The 19,446-nt window shown below is 48.1% G+C and overlaps 1 protein-coding gene across 4 annotated transcripts in view; it reads right to left on the bottom strand.

Annotated features, from left to right (window-relative positions):
• TOM1L2 (target of myb1 like 2 membrane trafficking protein) overlaps window positions 1-19,446 on the bottom strand; it is a 70,406-nt gene that overhangs the window by 27,891 nt on the left and 23,069 nt on the right. For all 4 annotated transcript variants that reach the window (XM_068146565.1, XM_068146566.1, XM_068146567.1 and 1 more), the window contains exons 2-8: window positions 13,454-13,538; window positions 12,729-12,807; window positions 10,728-10,877; window positions 4,932-5,066; window positions 3,798-3,956; window positions 2,936-3,052; window positions 124-255 (exon numbers count right to left, since the gene is read on the bottom strand). In XM_068146565.1, the coding sequence (XP_068002666.1) occupies window positions 124-255; window positions 2,936-3,052; window positions 3,798-3,956; window positions 4,932-5,066; window positions 10,728-10,877; window positions 12,729-12,807; window positions 13,454-13,538 (857 nt within the window). The remainder of the gene's footprint in view (window positions 1-123; window positions 256-2,935; window positions 3,053-3,797; window positions 3,957-4,931; window positions 5,067-10,727; window positions 10,878-12,728; window positions 12,808-13,453; window positions 13,539-19,446) is intronic.

The following is a 19,446-nucleotide window of genomic DNA, read 5'->3' as shown; positions in this document are numbered from 1 at the left end:
TCTGTGCAGGTGGTTCTGTTGGGCCCTTGGCCCAGATGCCAACTCTTGTCAAGTGACTACTTTGCCACTGAAGAGAAAACCCAGGAGGAATGCAAAGGGCTGATGGGAAAGGTGCCCCACCCTCTCGTATCGGAGGAAGACGTTGTTTAAATCATCGTTCACATGCAGCAGCTCCTCTGTGACTTCTTCATTGGACACTCTTGAGATAAGCTCTACAATTCTCTGCTGCATAGCTCTACAGGTCCGGTTCAGTTCCTAGGAGGAATGCATCATGCACACACATTCTGATAAGCAGCCAGATCTGGTTGAGCTCTGTTCCCAGCCAAATGTATCCCCCAGCTGAGAAACACTAAGACAAGTCTATCTTTGCATGATTAAATGTCACCCAAAAGCACATCTAATCAAACATGCCCTTCAAGAGACGATGGCACAAAACCTTGAGGGCCTATTTACAATTCAACATCCTGATTCTTCTTTAACTCTGAGCACTTCAGAAAATAAATATCTGTATTTCAGTGTTTCAGCGTTCATGTTTTAAGAATAAAACATGTTAATACAGCAGCTTTCCAGAAGAGAGCTTTCAAGGAAAAGTCAGTCTGTTCTTTTTGGCAATATCATCCTTCAAAAGTGAAAGTTGCACAGCAAGGTAGAATATAGGATAGAATGAACCAGGTACACGTGGTGGAACAAGGAGGGAAAAGAAGTTCATCAGGGCTACCACAAGTAGCCAAGTGTGAGAAGTGCTGGGGACACAGAACTTGCCAACTGCTGAGAACATGAGGGAGGATGCAAAACAAGGAGCAGGAGCTTGAAAAGATGAGCACTCCACAGACACTTCAGTGCTGAACTGCAGACAGAAACGTTCTCCTCAACTGAGCAATGCCACAGGAAGAGGCTGCCAAAAGGCAGTTTCGGAAGAAATTGTGAAGAACATAGAGTAAGGGCATTTATTTTAGAAGCCTCTCACACCCAGAAATCTAGATTTAAGTTTGCTAAACCAGGAGCTCTCCTGCTTCCACAACATCTCTTCCATCACCAATTACTTGGCAGAATTCTTTCCTCCTGAAAGGCCTCAAGACCAAAGGTCAAACCTGATCTGTTGAGGAGGAACTACAAGAAGAGACGTGACATATGGCATGGCGCCACTGATTAGACCCATGGTTTTACTTCAATAAGCACTGACATTCCAACTAAAGCATATCCCTCTCATCTTCTGCACCACCCTCCCCTCCCCAAACCGCCCCCCCCCCCCCCCCCAGCTTCACTTCACAGCAAAAATTGAGCACTAAACAAGGATGACTTGTTGGTACACAACCTTCGGGATGAAAGCAAAAATGTGTTTGTTTTCCTTGCTTGGTCTGACATCCTAAGCTCTGGATAAATTTCACCTAGTGCAATCCAGCTGCCTTAACAGCTTGAGGAATGTGTTCTCCAATGTCAGTTTTGATCCCATCACTTTAGAAGCAGATTGTGACATTTCAGAGGGTTTGTTTGCTGCCTCTCCGAGAGGGCTGACAGTACCTATCTATTCTGCTCAGAGCTGGCTCTCTAGCAAGCTGTTTACATTTGATTGTTGGGAGAAAATGTCAGGAATTATTTAAGGAGGAGGGCTATATAAACCTCAAAGCAAGGAGTCCTTGCACGCAGCACCCAGCTTTCAAAAGACTAGCCAGCCTTTGTGATCAAAACTGGGTTGTCCCCAGCTCTGTGATTCAGACTTAGGATGCATCAGGCAGAGGAGGGAACCGGTTGGAATACAGCAGCGCTGCTGTCACTCCGTTTTATGATCAGGTCCTTTCACCTTACAGCTATGCTGTAAGGTTCCGCTGTCAAGATGTTAGGAGTTGTTTCTGAGTGTAAGCAAACTGTTCTCTGCTGGTTTGGGCTGTGGAGGTTTCCTGGAAGCTTCTTTTGTTCTGAGCAGTCCAACCCAAACGGGCGCTAACTGAAAGGCTGCTTTATTGCAAAGCCTCTCATCGGCTGCCATGATGGCTCTGAGACAAGCACACAACACCACTGCATGGGAGAGACCTCAGGTCTTGGATGGATTTCAAACTCTGTGTATCACAGAGAGCAATTCCCTGCCTTCCTCCAAATATGTTGTGGTGGGAGCTCATCCTCCCTGCTGGAGGATCAAACCAGAAGCCTACTTCTGAAGCTATGGAAAGGCAAATACCATGTTAAGGGCAGCAGCTGGAATGCTAGATCACAGTATTCATCTGTGTTCCATGTGGTACTGTATTACTCTCCACAGCCCAAAGGCCATCCTGCTGCCACTGCCCTAGGGAAGCAAGTATGAAGCATGAAGCATGAGCTCAGCTTACACCATTTTCCCTCTTGAGATAATAAATGCTGCACTGGATCAAGGTTTTCCAGCAAAGAAATCCCTTCTGATTACCCTCCAGAGAGCATGAAGCCTCTCCTGAGTTCCTGCCTTAAGACACTACCTTCAGGAGAAGCTGCAGGACATCTTCTGGAAAGACAGGCTATGTATAACAGTTTGAGTGGCAGAGGATCCAAAGGCCCTTGGCAGTATATTGTCCAGTTAGAAACCTGGAGTGTCTGGTTTTTTCCTTCATAATACCTGGGAATGTTTTCACACTGTGTAAGTGATGGTGGAGGATGCAGAAGAAGTAGAAATGCTCAGGGTTTACAGAGCCTACAGTAGTTCTAAGCTGCTTTCTGGTAAAGGAGACATTGGGAAGAAATTTTAGCTATGTGGAGAAGAAAGCACTGGAATAAGTTTCAAGGGAAGTTATGAAATCCTTTAACAAATGAAGAACATCAAGTAGGGAAACTAACCAGGGTCAAGCACAGTCCACATTCATTACATAAACCAAGCAAAACAAGGCAGTGGACTACCACAAATCCCACACCCTGCAGGGAAACTCGAGCACAGAACGGCTCAGAATCGTGTTTGCTACAAAACTGTTACCTGAAGTAATTCAAGGTCTGAGGAATCCTCTTGTCCAGGTACCATTTCCGTCAGCATTTCAGACATCACTTTGGTATTGCCACGGACGATATCCAGCTCGCTGCGCAGCCGGGCAATCTGCATCGGGGCAAAAAGTCAGCACAGCACTGCACACTCTGTGCCTTAAGCAGTTCATTTTCAAGAACTGACTTTGGGATGCCTCTGGTTCTGTCTGATTTGATATCTGAGGCTCCAGACATTCTAGCTGGGGGGGGGCAGGGGGAAGGATGACAAAAAAAGTGAAGATAAAAAGTTTACCCAGGAGAGAATTTCAAAAAGGCATCAGGAAAAGACCTTTGTAGGAGAGTCACTATCATCACAAACCCACATGTGCTGTGCTTGGGTGGAAGGGAAGCAACTGAAAACAGCAGCTCCAACCAGACCTTGGTTTCAGGGCACCTTGTGTGCTTCATGCAAGTGTGGGGAAGGCTGTACAGATTTGGAGCAGGAGATTTGGCTCTGAGGTTATTTTTGCAGAGGGAAAAGAGGATCCTGTATCGAGGTGACTGCAAGGCTGTTATGGATGCAGACATAACTCTCTGTTAGACTTCCTGCATCTGCAAGACCTTCTGTGCCTTTCAGAAGGTGGGGCTAAGGAGGATAACTCCTAGCCTACTGGGTTGGTCTGTCAGCACGGGACGTTTCCTAACAGCTGTCATTAGGAGCCTGGATTTTTCTGTCAATATATGAGGAAAGATCACTAAGTAGAACCAGAACTAGGAAGCAAAAGTCAAAAGGGTTAAAATTAAAGTTCCTCTGAAAAGTGGTTTCTAATCTGATCTGCTGAGAGAGTCCCCTTCAAAAGAAATCATCATCCCAGTACCTGTTCAGAATTAGCAGTGATGGGACCAGTCACATTCAGAGCTGGGGCCTGAGGAGCAGAATACGCCGTGGGAGAAGAGGAGGAGTAAGAGCTGGTGCTCATCCTTTGCTGGGACTGTGAATTGTGCATATTTGCTGCAGGATCGACTTCAGGAACGCTCTGCCACATCAGAAAGACAGGAGTTCAAACGCTGACTTGTGACAGCACTTGCTTTGTCAGCAACCCCAGGCCAAATGGGCTCAAATATAGAACATAATTGCACCTTGTGGAAAAGGTCAGCACAGTTACCAGAAGAGGCTGGCAGGCCCAGCCCAGCAACAGGCAGCTGCAACAAAAAACTGCATGCCTGTGTCTTTTGACCCAGCCCACCGAAGTCAATCTACCTTTCCAGGAAGAGTGAGAGGGAAATAAAAGCAAGAGCCAAAGATCAATAATTATCAATTATTTGAAGCTGACAAAATCAAGAAAAGGCAAAAGCTGTGATACAGAGAGGAGAATGAATTTAATTGATCTTGACACAAGAATTGTAATCTTTCAGTTCTTGATCACTTGCATTTACCACTTCAAAGATTCATTAACTCCAGTTTTCAGAATGAATAATCAGAACATCTGTGATTATTAAGTGACTTCCCAGCAGCAGCTCTGTCAACTTTCCAGACCTAACTTTTCAGAGGTGGGGAGATCTCACGTTACCATGGGATCAGAGAGGAGTTCAGAACCTGGACACCTTTAAAAGCCAGGCAGGCCTTGGCTCAGGGTTCTCACCCACTGGAACAACCATACTTCTGAGCAAAAGAAGTATATCTCGATCACATATCCTGCTGGACTCCCTCTGAACAAATCAGTTGCATTTATCTGGTGGTTTTGTGGTACAAAGCAAGTGTGCAAGCCTCCTCCAAACGCTTTTCTCTTCTCAGAATGGTGTTTTGACTCAAGGGAGAAGATATCATTAGCTTATCAGCCTGTCAAATGCAGCTGTATTATGCTGCTCCCACATGCCTTTTCACTATTGAAAAGGTCCTTCCAGGAGTGAGAAAATGAGCCAATTTCAGAGAAACACAGGAGAGGAAAGAAGAATACTTATCCAACTATTATTTGGGGAGAAAATAAACCCCAAATAACCCTGCAGCTTACCCTCTGTGGTGTGTGTATTGGAGACAGAGCATCAAGATCTGCCATGGGAAACTCTATGCCTTTCCTCTTGAGCTCTTCATAAATATGCACTACTCCAGTTAAATCAGGGCTACTTCGAAAGGCATCAGCCCAAGCCTGGAAAACATGAGGGATTATCCATAAACCTCCCAAATGAAGCTCCAGCTCCACCCTGACCTCAGATACTGGCTACAAAAGCTTTCATGTCCTTCAGCTTCAAAGGGAAGCTGTGATCAGTAGATCTGCTCTAAAAGATCCTGCAAGTATTGTTAAGAGAGTCACGTAGACATTTCATTCAAACACAGGCAGGAACCCAGCACACAGTAGCTATGTCTAGCCCTTGACATCATCAAAATCTGCAAACACAAATGAAAGCCTCTTCCAGTCTCCTCTTCTTAGCAGTGATTGCATGCTGGTCTTTTCTTGCATATTCTATAGCCACTAGGAAAAAAAAAAGTCTGTGTGAAAGATGAAATCAATTCATAAAGTCCTGCAATAATCTGAGGTCACCTCAATTAGATTTCTGAAACATCTTCATTTGTTGCCAAAGAGAAAAAAAAACCCAAACCCCACAGCTCTCAAGTTTTCTTCAGTATTTTGTATGGACCAAACTGAAAGACAAAAGACAGTTTCTGAGGTTCTTCCACGGTGAAACCTGCAGTCCCACGAGCAGCAGAACTAATGAAGCCTGGTTTCTTACAGAGCACAGCCAACACTCAGACACCCTGGTGTGGCAGAGAGAGCAAGTTTAAAGGGAGAATTTCCCACAGCCAGAACGCTCATAATATCTCTCCCACATGAATTCTCTGCTCTCTAAAAGGACTTCAATTCACATTTGAGCTTTTCCTTCAGTGGAAGTACCAAGTGCTTCTCTTGGCTAGCCAGCCTCTAGTACTCACCGAGCTGCGAGGAGCATAATATCTGCAAAGCCTCTGCTCCCTTTCGCTTTTACTGGAAATTAGCCAAGTATTAACATTTTAGAGGAAGGGAAAAAATGAAATATTATGACTCAATTAAAAATGAAGCACTCCACAAACCCCCACACACGTGAGGGAGAGTATCAGCGTGCGGGATCCGGTACTGCGAGACGCGTGTGTGGGCTCTGAGCTTAATTCATTTAGTCATCGTTTTTACACTGCATCTCTGACTATTCTTACTTTAAAAGCTGGCTTTAACCACCTGGTTTTTGGGTTTTTTTAATTGTATTTGAGAGGAGAGAAATCAAAGCTAGCAGAGCCAGATAAGAAATAATTCACAGAATCACACACAGAAGGCATTGAGTTGGAAAGGACCCTCGGAGGTCATCTCATCCAACCCCCCTGCAGCGAGCATCTCCAACTCGATCAGGTTGCTCAGGGCCCCATCGAGTTTGACCTTGAATGTCTCCAGCGATGAGGCCCACATTTCTGGGTAACCTGTTCCAGTATTTCACCACTCTCACTGTAAAGAACTGCCTTTGATATTTAACTGCCATTCCTACTCCGTCCAGCTCTAAGAAAGAGCATTTCCTACCCTTCCATTATCAGTTGCACACTAACAATTCTGGGTTTGCTTCTCAGCTTTGTTAAGAGTAAATTAACTGCATCAACTGTGCTGATGCAAGGCAAGTCCAAACAGCCCTGTGTGAGCCAGGGAAAACAGCTCTGACTGCAAAGAGCCGTTTGGTTTCCTTGGAAGTGACCTTTCAAATCATCCCTGATCTGAGGGAGGTATTGACTGTACAAGTAACTCTACCCTTGCTCTTTGTCTGCGTTTTCAATTTACATAAGAAATCATCTGAATGATGCTTCTACATAATGGCTTTCCCCACTTCAGCTCTGTTTGCAGGTAAGAGTGAAAAATGTCAGGCAAGGGATGCTCTATTTAATAATGGCTCCAAAGAAATTAGAGGCAAAAGTATGCTGTGTGGCTGCCCTCAACTTCTAATGAGGCTTGTTTGTCCAGGAGGATCTGCTAATGCATCCCCTGTTTCACTGGCTTCCTATAGATTTTGTTGGAGGCACTAATGACACTGAACTCGCTTCATTTGCACTCTTCCTTCTTAATATATTCCCTCTCCTGCAACTCTCTTCCTTGGAGAAAGGAGACACTTTGATTTGTACTCCTCTTTGCCTGAGCTGGGAGCATTATCTACATTAATGCGTCTCTCAGAGGTCACAAGTAGGACTGGCTGCCATTGTCCTAAGTGCTGTCTACACACATTGTAAGACAATCCCTGTCCTAGACAGCTTACAATTCATCTAGGCAGAGTAATATTAGCTCTGTCTTTACAGATAAGGAGCTACACAGAGAGCTTAGGAGACTTGCCCATTGTCCAAACAAGAGTATGACAGAGGTGAGATTGAATTCAGATCTTCTAAGACTTTGGACCAGACTAGCAAAAGGTAGATACTTAAGGATGCCACTGTATAAATCCCATCTGGCACCTCAGTGTAATCAAACAGGCTAATTAAACACCACTCCAAATTTGGCTGCTCAATCAGTGACCATCCCAAGCCAACTTCCCCAGTGTTGGACACTTCTTAACACAGCTATCCTCAGCAGAATTTCCCACACCACTCAAAGTCTCCCCATGCTTCATCTTTGATGACAGTGCTCAGCTCCTGGGCAGGAAGGTGGCATGACCTCTGAGCTGATACCCAAGTTCTTAGCAGAGGCACAGTTAGATTTCCAAGGCCGTCAGCAAGGTGCAGAGGAAGCAATCTGTAATACATGCTAATGCATGTACGCTGGGAAATAGGTTGAGAAAGTGAGACAGGAGATGCTCAATAGCTCAAAATAATCAAGTCTCTAGATAAGAAATTGGATGGCAGCTTCATCAAGCCTTGCTGGGGAAGGCCCAGGAGTATAAGAGCAGTATGGCTGAAGACATTTGCTGTTTGCACAAGCTTTTTCCAAGTGCTATTAATCCTCTCATCTCTGTTCTTATTACTTCCCCGGTATCAAACTGTAAAAAGCCTACGGAAAGGGATAAATGTAACACTGGTGGAGCAGAGCTGAGAAGAGATCAGCCCCCTGGAACAGAGTTAACTCCAACTGCAGGGAGCTCTGAAGAGCAGAGTCTAAGCGGAGCACAGCGGTCACGACACGTGGGATATTTTGGGGGTGCGTGTCCACAGGGCACCTGGAATGAGTGACTGCAATCCCTCTTCCAAACTTGTCAGGCAATCTGGGAAACAAAGTCCCCTCCCACCTCCAGCTAAAGAGACACTAACAGAACCCACCCACAGGCAACTTTCATAATTCTCAGGCTTTTTATACCAAAAGCCATTTAGAACCCAGAGTGAGGCTTTTAGCTCTGCTGCACTAAGTCTGCTCAGATAAAGCTTTTCAGTACACCCAGGCTGCAGATTTTTTTGGTTAGGTTACAAGGACTTCCATCTTAGCTGCACTGATGACTGGGAATCTGCTTAAATCCAGGACCCAGTGTAACCAGCATTCTCTAAAAGGCTCTAGCAGAGCAAGCAGCATGAAGGCACACAGAGTTTCTCTTTACAGGACAGTAGTTATGGTCAGACTCAATGATCTTAAAGGTCTCTTCCAACCAAAATGATTTTATGATTCTATGATTTAACCTCATTTCCTGGTCACTGCATGCAGCAGCAGGCTGACACCCAAGGGCTCAGTCAGATGCACCAGAATTAATTCATTCATTCTGTGTTGTTGTTTTTTTTTCCCCTAAAGCCTTGAGATCAGAGACCAGAGATAAAGGACCCCCATGCAATGCCCACCTAATTCCACCCCCCTCAGCCTGTTCCCTGTTCAGAAATCACTTCTTTACATTGCCATGCTCTACAGATGCCCTGTCTGTGCATCCAAACAACAAATACAGCAGCTGAAATTCAGCTCCATGCTTTGCCACAGAAAAATCAGAAGGATATTTGGGAAACAAAGCTGTGGCTTTGCAAACACCTTCCCACAAGGAACACTGCAGCAGGTTTCTATCATTTTAAGCACGCAGTGTCTTTCCAGTCTCTGGTGTATGCAATAGCCTGTAGGAGCTTAGTGATAAAGCTTCCTATAATTGTCAGATTTCCTCCAGGCAGGCACCAATGTTTCCTCATGTGTTGCTAATGGTTTGTGGAATTAAAGTGGCTGTTTATTGTTATGCTGCACAGAAGGAGAAGCAGCAGACAGGCCTGGGTCTGAACTTCCCCACTGCAGGCAAGGATCTGACAGTGCACAATAACCAAAGAAAACACACCCAAACCATTTTAACTCCTATATGGTCAGTTACTTTTCAATAACCCTCTTTCAAAGGAATTCAGAATGCTTTCTAATGGAGGGAAACAGTTCCATTTTACGGTCAGAGAAACACACACAGCAAAGCAAGCGTTCTGCAACTCAGCAAAAGCCTGAGCCTCTGAAACTTCCTGGCCTCAGAGGACAAGCCCATCACAGAAGAGGGCTCCAGCTTCTGGATGTGACTGTCAAATGGCAAAGTCACCCATTTATCTTCTTTTGGGGAGAGACTGTTTGCAAGGGCATGTAGCAATAGAACAAGGGGCAGGGGTTTTAAACTAGAGGAAGGGTAGATTGGGAGAAGTTCTTTACTATGACGGTGGTGGAACACTGGAACAGGTTGCCCAGAGAGGTGGCAGAGGCCCCATCCTTGGAGACATTCACAGTCTGGGAGTGTTTTCAGATTGGCAAGTAGGTCCCAAAGCATTGTTTCTACTCATGCAAAAATACGTGGAGGTATGTGTGTATGAGTGACTTGTCACACTGAGTCATTGCCGTGGGTTAGCTGTTTGGTGGGTTGGATTGGTTGATGGGTTGGACACGATGATCTTGAAGGTCTCTTCCAACCTGGTTTGGTTTATTCTAAATAAAGAGGAGTGTGTCCAGCAGATCCAGGGAGGTTCTCCTCCCCCTCTACTCTGCCCTGGTGAGACCTCACCTGGAGTATTGCATCCAGTTCTGGGCTTCCCAGCTCAGAAGGGACAGGGATCTACGTGAAAGAGTCCAACAGGGAGCTATGAGGATGATGAAGGGACTGCAACACTGCCTTGTGAGGATAGGCTGAGAGCCCTGGGGCTGTTTACTCTGGAGAAGACTCAGAGAGGATTTAATAAATATCTGAGGGCTGGGGGTCAAGAGGGAGGGGACAGGCTCTGCTCACTTGCACCATGTGACAGGATGAGGGGCAATGGATATAAACTCCAGCACAGGAGGTTCCACCTCAACATGAGGAGGAACTTCCTCACTGTGAGGGTCACAGAGCACTGGAACAGGCTGCCCAGAGAGGTTGTGGAGTCTCCTCCTCTGGAAACTTTCAAGACCTGTCTGGATGTGTTCCTGTGTGACCTGTGCTGGATTCTATGGCCCTGCTCTGGCAGGGGGGTTGGACTCGATGGTCCCTGGAGGTCCCTTCCATCCCCTGACATCCTGTGAGCCTGTGAATGTCAGGCTTGGTGAGGCTCTGAGCAACCTGATGTACCTGGGGATGTCCCTCATGACCGCAGGAGGGGTGGCCTAGGTGCCCTTCAGATGTGCTTTTCCAACCAGTGCATTCTATGATTCTACAATTAATTCCTTGTGGTTTAGAAGAGAGTGGTACCTCTCTAACTAGAATCCAGACATTTCTCCCTGGCTGAAAACCCGGATGCATGTGCTCTTCCCTGCTCTTCCCTGCCAAGCTGGAGACGCTGTTTGTTTTCACCTGTAAAAACCTTGCCACATCTTTAATGCTGACAGCGTGTTCAGCGGTGCGTGGCAGCGAGGCAGACACTCCTTATTTCAGGCAGCAACACATGAATGCAGAGACAAGCTGTGTACCTGGATCAGTGCTAGTACTTTGTCCTGTACAATAGTGGGGGGATTATTCTTGGGTGAGATGATTTTCACCAGAACACCGTCGATGAAGTCGCGGTTTGCCACCAAGACGTGAAAGCGATGGCCGCAGTTCTTCACACAGGTCTCCAACACCTAAGTACAGACACACAAAACAGCCATTGCTGGAGCAAAGCTTGATCACACACACAGCCTCTTGGCTGGTTTCAGGTTTTAGGGGTTTATTTTCTTTTAAAAGTTTTGATGGGAGAGAGAGAAGATAGAGGAGACTCTACAGTTACACTCTGAATCCTGCTTTTCTTCCTCAGTTCCCTAGTACCAGGTGACAGAGTGAGAGGAGATGGCTTGAAATCGTGCCAGGGAGGTTTAGACTGGATATCAGGTCTTTACTGAAAGGGTGGTCAGGCATTGGAATAGATTGCCCAGGGAGGTGTTAAGAAAACACCGAGACATGGTGCTTTGGGACATGGTTTCATAGCCATGGTGGTGTTAGGGTGATGATTGGACTCAATGACTCTATGAATTTTCTGACAAAGCTTCCTCTCTCCACAGACATTCTGTGTACCTCACCCACCATGAACCTCCTGGACACTCTTGTGATCTGCTTTGGGCTGTTCTAAGGCAAAGACATGGAAGTTTCTTCAGCTTCAAAGAAGAAATGTCCAACCTGTGCAGCTGAACAGCTTAGCACAAAGCATCCCATCAAGAGCAGGTAAGACAGAGGACATCCTGTCACAGTGAGATATTACTCTGCTGTGGCACTCCACCGTTTCTTGTGTACCTGGCACACAGCTGGACCCGGTTGCTCTGAGCTATAAGTTGTGTTCTAGAGGTGGGGGAATTCAGGTGAATGATCTTCACTCATTCAAAACACTCCCTGGTGAATGCTCTGACAGGTTATACTTTGACACATTTTCCCCCTGCAACCTAGCTAGAGGCACCTTTCACTTGCCATTCAACTGCCATGGAAGAACAGCTGTTGGTTTTTCTCTGAAGAACATGATTAGCATGGAGATAAATCTGAGGCGTCACTTCTCCTCACAGCCATGCCTAATAACCACTGTGACTCTGGATCTGAGGAGTCTGTAATTACTCTCCTCCTTCAGCTGCTTTCATCAGCCATGATGACACAGGCTCACTGCTGATGAATTCCGCTCTTTCCCTGCACAATGGATAACCTCTGCTTTGGCCTTTGGTAATCTGTCAAAATGACAATCCAGGAGAGGGAATGGCAAGAAGACAGAAAGCACAGACATGTTTCTTCAGGGAGAGGCAACGAGAGCTGTGGGAAAGGATCACACAGATCACCTACCCACAGCACTGCAACTCCATCTAGTCAGTGCTGCTCATCCCTCAGACTGCTGCCCAGCACGGTGCGGTCAGGAGCGCTGCACTACCCAGGAAACCCCTGGCCACAGCCAGCACTGGAAAAGGTCACTGGCAAATTATCTCACACCTTAGCAGTGCTGCCTAAATGCACAGAATATAATTTACACTTTATTGAGTGAAATTAGATCAGCATAAATTAATGGGAGTCTCCTACAGAGATCCGTTCACAAGGGAAATTGCACATCAGCTACTTATGAGGCTGCAAATGTGGCAAGTTCATCATCCTCCCTTGCCGATATGCCCACAGCTCTTGTTTTGAAGTGGAGAAATGGTTGGACACTGGGAGATGAGAGTGAAAGGGAAAGCCCCAAAGGGCACACAAACTCATTTGGGCTACTCTAACTTTCCTCAGTCAGTACTTGGGATGAATAAGAGCCCCGAAACAAACGGCAGAAATCAATTGAGTCAGAAAAACGCTATGCAAAGCTTGCAGCATCCTCCTCCAAGGACGTGAGGAGGCAGTTGGAAAGAAGAAAAGGGCAGAGCTGTGGCTGTTAGAGCAAATAGTGTGCACATTCAAGAGAGTGCCAGCAAAAGGAAAAGGGCAAAAGCAGAGGGTTCTGCCCTTCTGAGGCCTTCCAGCCTGCCCCTACTCACCGTCAGTGCCAGCATGACCTCTCTGTAATTTTTGTTTCCATTCAGCCTCTTCTTCAGCGCTCGAATGGCATCCTTTGGTCTGAAGCAGAAACACAACATTCTTGAAAGATTCAGACATGCTTTTCACATGCCATATACTGCAGAGAGAGAAATCCTTCACCATGTGTTAATGCCAGATTACTTGACTGCAACCAAACTGGGGTCACATAGAGTTATGTGAGGAGAGAAAATGCCACAGAAGTCAAGACCAGAGCAACGCCCGAGGCCTCCAAAAAGGCAGGATATTGATCAAGCAGGAGAGATTGACAGGCACTCAGAAAAAGGCCCAGGGCAGAGGATCAGTTCTCCTGTACACTGCAGGCAGCAGGGATTTTCTGATGCTGAAGGAGATGAAGCTCTCCATTCAGACAGTGGTAATTAATAGCCTTGCAGCACTGCAAAGAGATGCACCTCTGAAAAGAAGAACCCCAGAAGCACAAACTGGGTACCTCTCCAACAACAGGTTTTTCAGGCCAGCCTTCCCAAACAGAGACCAAACACAGACAGTCCTGCATCATACAGTGGCTTTCTGAAATACCCAAGGAGCATGGAAACTGAGCAGCTCACTGCAAACTGCATCTGAACTACGAGCACCTGCCCCTGGATGCTGCACCTCCTGCCGTGCTGAGGACAGCTGGGTGAAGATTGTGTTCATGAACCCTGCAGTTAGCTGCAATAGCACATACCCTTCCTCTGTCTCGTTGATGATGTCACAGATCTCCATGTTGAGTGTCCAGTCTTCACTCTGCAGAGAGCCATCTGTGGCTTTTTCTGAAAGGTAAAGACAAAGAAAGCTTTTTGCCCCCTTCCTGATCAGGCACTAGATGCCAATCCAGCTTCAGCTACTTTGAGCTGAAACTATCCAGTGAAAGAAAGACAGGGATAATAAAAGTCCCCCCTGACTGTAAGCAATGTCAAACCTTCCCTCCTGGTTTTAGGGATCAGCATAGAGGTTTTCAGACAGAATCAATTAATCCTCAAGCTCATTACCTTCAGCCCACATAGATTGGCTGTTCTTCAAAGACTCCTGAATTCCTGGGAGAGCAGGAAAATGTCAGCTAATTCCAATTTAAACTTCTCAGATACTGCATTGTTGGCAAGTTATGAAGCAGGAAAATCTCCCCAAAATCAACATGACCTCCTCCTGGTTTTAGCAGATAATACCTCCAGACACATTGAGGGAGGAAAGAGCAACTTGGGAGACAGAATTCAAGAAGTCCAGAACTTCAGCATGAAAAGAACCACCACAGAGGAAAACATTTCATAGAGTCATAGAATGGGTTGGGTTGGAAGGCACCTTAAAGATCATCTAGTTCCAACGCCCCTGTCATGGACAGGGACACCTTCCACTGGACCAGGCTGCTCAAGGCCCCATCCAGCCTGTCCTTGAACACTGTGAGGGAGGAGGCATCCACCACCTCCTTGGACAACTTCTTACAATGCCTCTTTCTAATCTCCAGTCTAAATCTTCCCTCTTCCAGCTTGAAGCCACTGCCCCTCATCCCATCACAACAAGCCCTTGTAAAAAGTCCCTCCCCAGTTTTTCTGTAGCTCCCTTCAGGCACTGGAAGGCCTTTATAAGGTCTCCCCAGAGCCTTCTCCAGGCTGAACAGCCCCAACTCTCAGCCTATGCCCACAGGGGAGTTGTTCCAGCCCTCTGATCATCTTCATGGCCTCCTCTGGACCGGCTCCAACAGTTTGGTGTCCTCCTTCTGTTGGTACAAAACCACCACAGGGCTCCAGAATTGGCTGTGGTACTCCAGGTGAGGTCTCACAAGAGGAGAAGAAGGGGAGAATCACCTCACTTATCCTGCTGGTCATGGCATCTCAGGTCATGATATCACTCTTGGGCCCCCATTTTTGCCCAGCATCCTTTAACTCCTGGGCCATGGTCCCTAAATACTACTTGCCAGGGGACTAGGCACTGCTTCCCTGTGTCCCCACGCTGTCCTCCCTCTCCTATCCGTGCTGGGGCTGTGCACACACCTCCTGAATCCCAAATGCTCCCTCGCGCTCTGTGTGGCAGGTAAGTCACTCGGCATCAGACTAAATTCTAGGGGAAGGATGACCTATAGCACTGTGACAGCAGCAGATGTCAGCTCTTGGCAGTTTAATTTATAGACGTCTGCAAGAGCAGCATAACCATAACTTCAAGTAATCAGCTGACAAGAACGATTTCCTCCTTGGGATTTCCTCCTAAATCAATGTCCTTCTGTCTGGTGGTGCCCAGAACATCCCCTGGATTTTTCACACTTCTCAAAGCCAGCCTGTGTTACACTCCCCACAGGCAGAAGTGTTACTGAGTGGAACAGAAAGCCTGCCACCAGGGAGACCTCAAAGGAGCACAGAATACAGAATTAACCAGGTTGGAAGATTATGGAGTCCAACCTATGGCCCAACACCATCTAATCAGCTAAACCTTGGCACCAAGTGCCTCATCCAGTCTCTTTTTAAACATTTCCAGGGATGGTGACTCCACCACCTCCCTGGGCAGCACATTCCCATGGTCAATCTCTCTTGCCGGGAAGAACTTCTTCCTAACATCCAGCCTAAACCTCCCCTGGCACAGCTTGAGACTGTGTCCTCTTGTTCTGGTGCTGCTTGCCTGGGAGAAGAGACCAACCCCCACCTGGCTACAACCTCCCTTCAGGTAGCTGTAGAGAGCAAGAAGGTCTCCCCTGAGCCTCCTCTCCTCCAGGCTAAGCAACCCCAGCTCCCTCAGCCTCTCCTCCCAGGGCTGTGCTCCAGACCCCTCCCCAGCTTTGTTGCCCTTCTCTGGACACCTTCCAGCAACTCAACATCCTTCCTAAACTGAGGGGCTCAGAACTGGACACAGGACTCAAGGTGTGGCCTCAGAAGGGGACCCTTCAAGCCAAACATGACCTTCCTTGCTAAGTTAGTCCAGGCTTCCTTACAGATCCCTGGCACCCAGTGCATCTTTTAATTAAGGAAAAAAAACCAAACAACCAAACTTCTAAATATTTGCAAGCAGAAACAAGATCACAGGAACCACCTTCCCCAACTACCCTTCTGTCTTTACACCAGCCCCTGAGCAGTCCCCCCAGACCAAGGCAGATTTTGGAGGAGAAAACCAGCTTCCAAAGACATCACACATCTCTCTCTCTGTTTACCAACAATGTTTTTTCCATTAGCATTTCTGTCACAGTGACTGAGGATGCAGATGCCCACAGGCCATAATTATGGGCCATTATTTGGACAAAGACTCTGTGTCTGGGTAATTCAAGTTGCAGTGACTTGTCTACAGCAGAATTGAGGCTAAAGCAGCTCCAGCAAGGACAGTAATTACAGAAGCCTGAGACAAACCAGACAGCTGTGCAAAATCCAAGCAGAGTGCTGAGAAGAAGCCATTTCTCTCCCTGTGTGGAGAGCACAGCATGGAAAAGGAGGCTATGGAACAGGAGACAACTCTTTGCAGGCCCTGCTTCCCATTCAGACAGGCTGGGCTGCAAGGCACTGGAGCTCACCCATCAGGGAAGTCATAGTGGCTGCAAAGTGGCTGTGCCATCTTCACCTCTGGGTTATCTTCAGCCATCACCACCTCCTGGTTGAGTTCACTTTGGCAACAAAAAGCCTTTCTGCTTGAGAAGGACCCTCAGAGAGATGCATGGCTTCCAGAATGTCCCAACAAATCAGTCACAGACTGGTTTGGACGGAAAGGGACATGTGAAGGTCACCTAGTCCAACCTTCCTGCAGTCAGCAGAAACATTTGCAACTAGAGCAGGTTGCTCACAGCCCCAACCAACCTGACCTGGAATGATTCCAGGGATGGAGCTTCTGCCACCTCTCTGGACAGCCTGGGCCAAGGTCTCACCACCCTCAGTGTAAAAAATGTCTTCCTTCCCTCCAGTCTGAACGTCCCTCTTCTAGTTTAAACCATCACCCCTTGTCTTGTCACAGCAGGCCCTGTCAAAAAGTCTCTCCCCAGCTTTCTGATAGAACTCTCTATTATATATATATATAATCTCTTCATCTGCTGTGCTGGAGAAGGTGATTTCCAAAGCTCAGGGGATTTACAAGCACAGTGCTGCAAAGTGAGAGATTAGGTCTTAAATAGAGGGTGTTCCTTAATCTGGGTGAGCAATTTGTTTTCTTAACCTAAAACTGCATTACCAAACACATGTCCTTGGCAGCATTTGGCATCAGGCAGCCCCTGCCCAGTGCTGGCCCTCCCTGGTTCTGCTCTCCCCTTTACAAAGGTCTGCAGTGGTAGGATGAGGGGCAGTGTTTTGAAATGAGAGGAGATTTAGATTGTATGTGAGGAACAAGTTCTGCACCATGAGGGTGCTGGAACACTGCAACAGGTTGCCCAGGGAGGTAGTTGAGGCCACATCCCTGGAGCTATCCAAGGTCAGGCTCAACAAGGCTCTGAGCAACCTGATCTGATGGAGGATGTCCCTGCTGAATGTAGGAGATTCGGACTAGATGACCTATGGAGGTCCCTTCCAACCCAAACCATTGTAGGATTCTGTGCTTCTTTATAAATGGGAACTTAACAGGTCAGCAGGGACATCTGCAACTAGAGCAGGTTGCTCCCAGCCCCAAACACCCTGACCTGGAATGATTTCAGGGATGGGCATCTCCCACCTCTCTGGGCAGCCTGGGCCAGTGTCTCACCACCCTCAAGGCAAAAAAAATTCTTCCTTCTCTCTAGTCTGAATCTCTCTCAGTTTCATATCATCACCCCTTGGCCTGTCACAACAGGCCCTGCTGGAAAGTCTGTCTCCAGGTTTCTGTTGGCCACTTTAAAGTACTGAAAGGCCACCAAAAGGTCTCCCTGGAGCCCTCTCTTCTCCAAGATGAACAAACCCAACTCTCTCAGTTTGGCCTCACAGCAGAGGGCTTCCAGCCCTTCCATCATTGCTGTGGCCTCCTCTGGCCCAGCTCCAACAGGTCCCTGTCTCTCCTGTGCTGAGGACTCCAGAGATGGCCCCAGCACTGCAGGTGGGGTCTTAGCAGAGTAGAGCAGAGGGGCAGAATCTCCTCCCTCCACCAGCTTCCCATGCTACTAGGGATGCAGCCCAGGCCACGGGTGGGTCTGGGCCATGAGCAGACACTGCCAGCTCACATCCAGCTTTTTATCCACCAGTAACCCCAAGACCTTCTCTGCTCCCAGGCCACTGGGGAAAACGAACTCCCCTTTGCCCCAGAAAGTCACCACCTTTTGGTTTCTTGCATGGCAGCTCTTCAGTTGGAGTACAGGTGGTGGAGACTGCGTGGGGTTAAGATGGACCTGCTGCCTTCTGGAGAATCAGTTCTCTCTCCCCTGGGTAATTTTTAATTTGAATAAGAGCCAGAAGCTAATTTTAGTCTCTTCTGCAGCGACACAGAGCACAGGAGCGCGGCGGCGGCAGTCGCTTGTCCTTTGTAGGGTGTTTGACCCAGATTTTCTGCTGCGGTGCTCTCTCCACTGCTAAAGGAGTTAACTGACTGCAGAGAAGGCACAGGGGCTTGTGTGGGATTCCTTTGAAGAACAGGATTACACTGAGATGAATTGAAAGCCTGTAGAGCTCCTCCAGAACCAAACCGCAGCTGGCTGTAGCTCTGCCTTTCTGGTGACACAGCTCTGCCTGCACTCAGCCCTCAGAGAACCCTTGCCTGGCACAGCCAAAGTGCTGCCCACCAGAAGTACCCACCAACCTGGCACAGCCACAGCGCTGCCCACCAGAAGTACCCACCAACCTGGCACAGCCACAGCACTGCCCACCAGAAGTACCCACCAACCTGGCACAGCCACAGCGCTGCCCACCAGAAGTACCCACCAACCTGGCACAGCCACAGCGCTGCCCACCAGAAGTACCCACCAACCTGGCACAGCCACAGCGCTGCCCACCAGAAGTACCCACCAACCTGGCACAGCCACAACGCTGCCCACCAGAAGTACCCACCAACCTGGCACAGCCACAACGCTGCCCACCAGAAGTACCCACCAACCTGGCACAGCCACAGCGCTGCCCACCAGAAGTACCCACCAACCTGGCACAGCCACAACGCTGCCCACCAGAAGTACCCACCACCCTGGCACAGCCACAGCGCTGCCCACCAGAAGTACCCACCAACCTGGCACAGCCACAGCGCTGCCCACCAGAAGTACCCACCAACCTGGCACAGCCACAATGCTGCCCACCAGAAGTACCCACCAACCTGGCACAGCCACAGCGCTGCCCACCAGAAGTACCCACCAACCTGGCACAGCCACAGCGCTGCCCACCAGAAGTACCCACCAACCTGGCACAGCCACAATGCTGCCCACCAGAAGTACCCACCAACCTGGCACAGCCACAGCGCTGCCCACCAGAAGTACCCACCAACCTGGCACAGCCACAGCACTGCCCACCAGAAGTACCCACCAACCTGGCACAGCCACAGCGCTGCCCACCAGAAGTACCCACCAACCTGGCACAGCCACAGCACTGCCCACCAGAAGTACCCACCAACCTGGCACAGCCACAATGCTGCCCACCAGAAGTACCCACCACCCTGCCCAGGGTTTAATGGGGATTTTGGAAGCTGTGCCTCGCTGTGAGCTCTCTCTCCTCAAACAGCAAAGGGATTGGCCTGCCAAAGATTAAAGAGATTTTTGGGAAGCCTTGCAGGAGTGCAGAGGGATGGCATGCAGATCATGCCAGTCCCCTCTGAAAGAGTCACCAGCTCCTCAGT

Source organism: Melanerpes formicivorus, unplaced genomic scaffold (genome assembly GCF_026170545.1).
Source record: "Melanerpes formicivorus ecotype bairdi unplaced genomic scaffold, bMelFor1.0.p_v2 SCAF_14, whole genome shotgun sequence".
NCBI lineage: Eukaryota > Metazoa > Chordata > Aves > Piciformes > Picidae > Melanerpes > Melanerpes formicivorus.
Note: the sequence above shows the minus strand (reverse complement) of the source record. Positions and strands in the feature narration are given on the sequence as shown.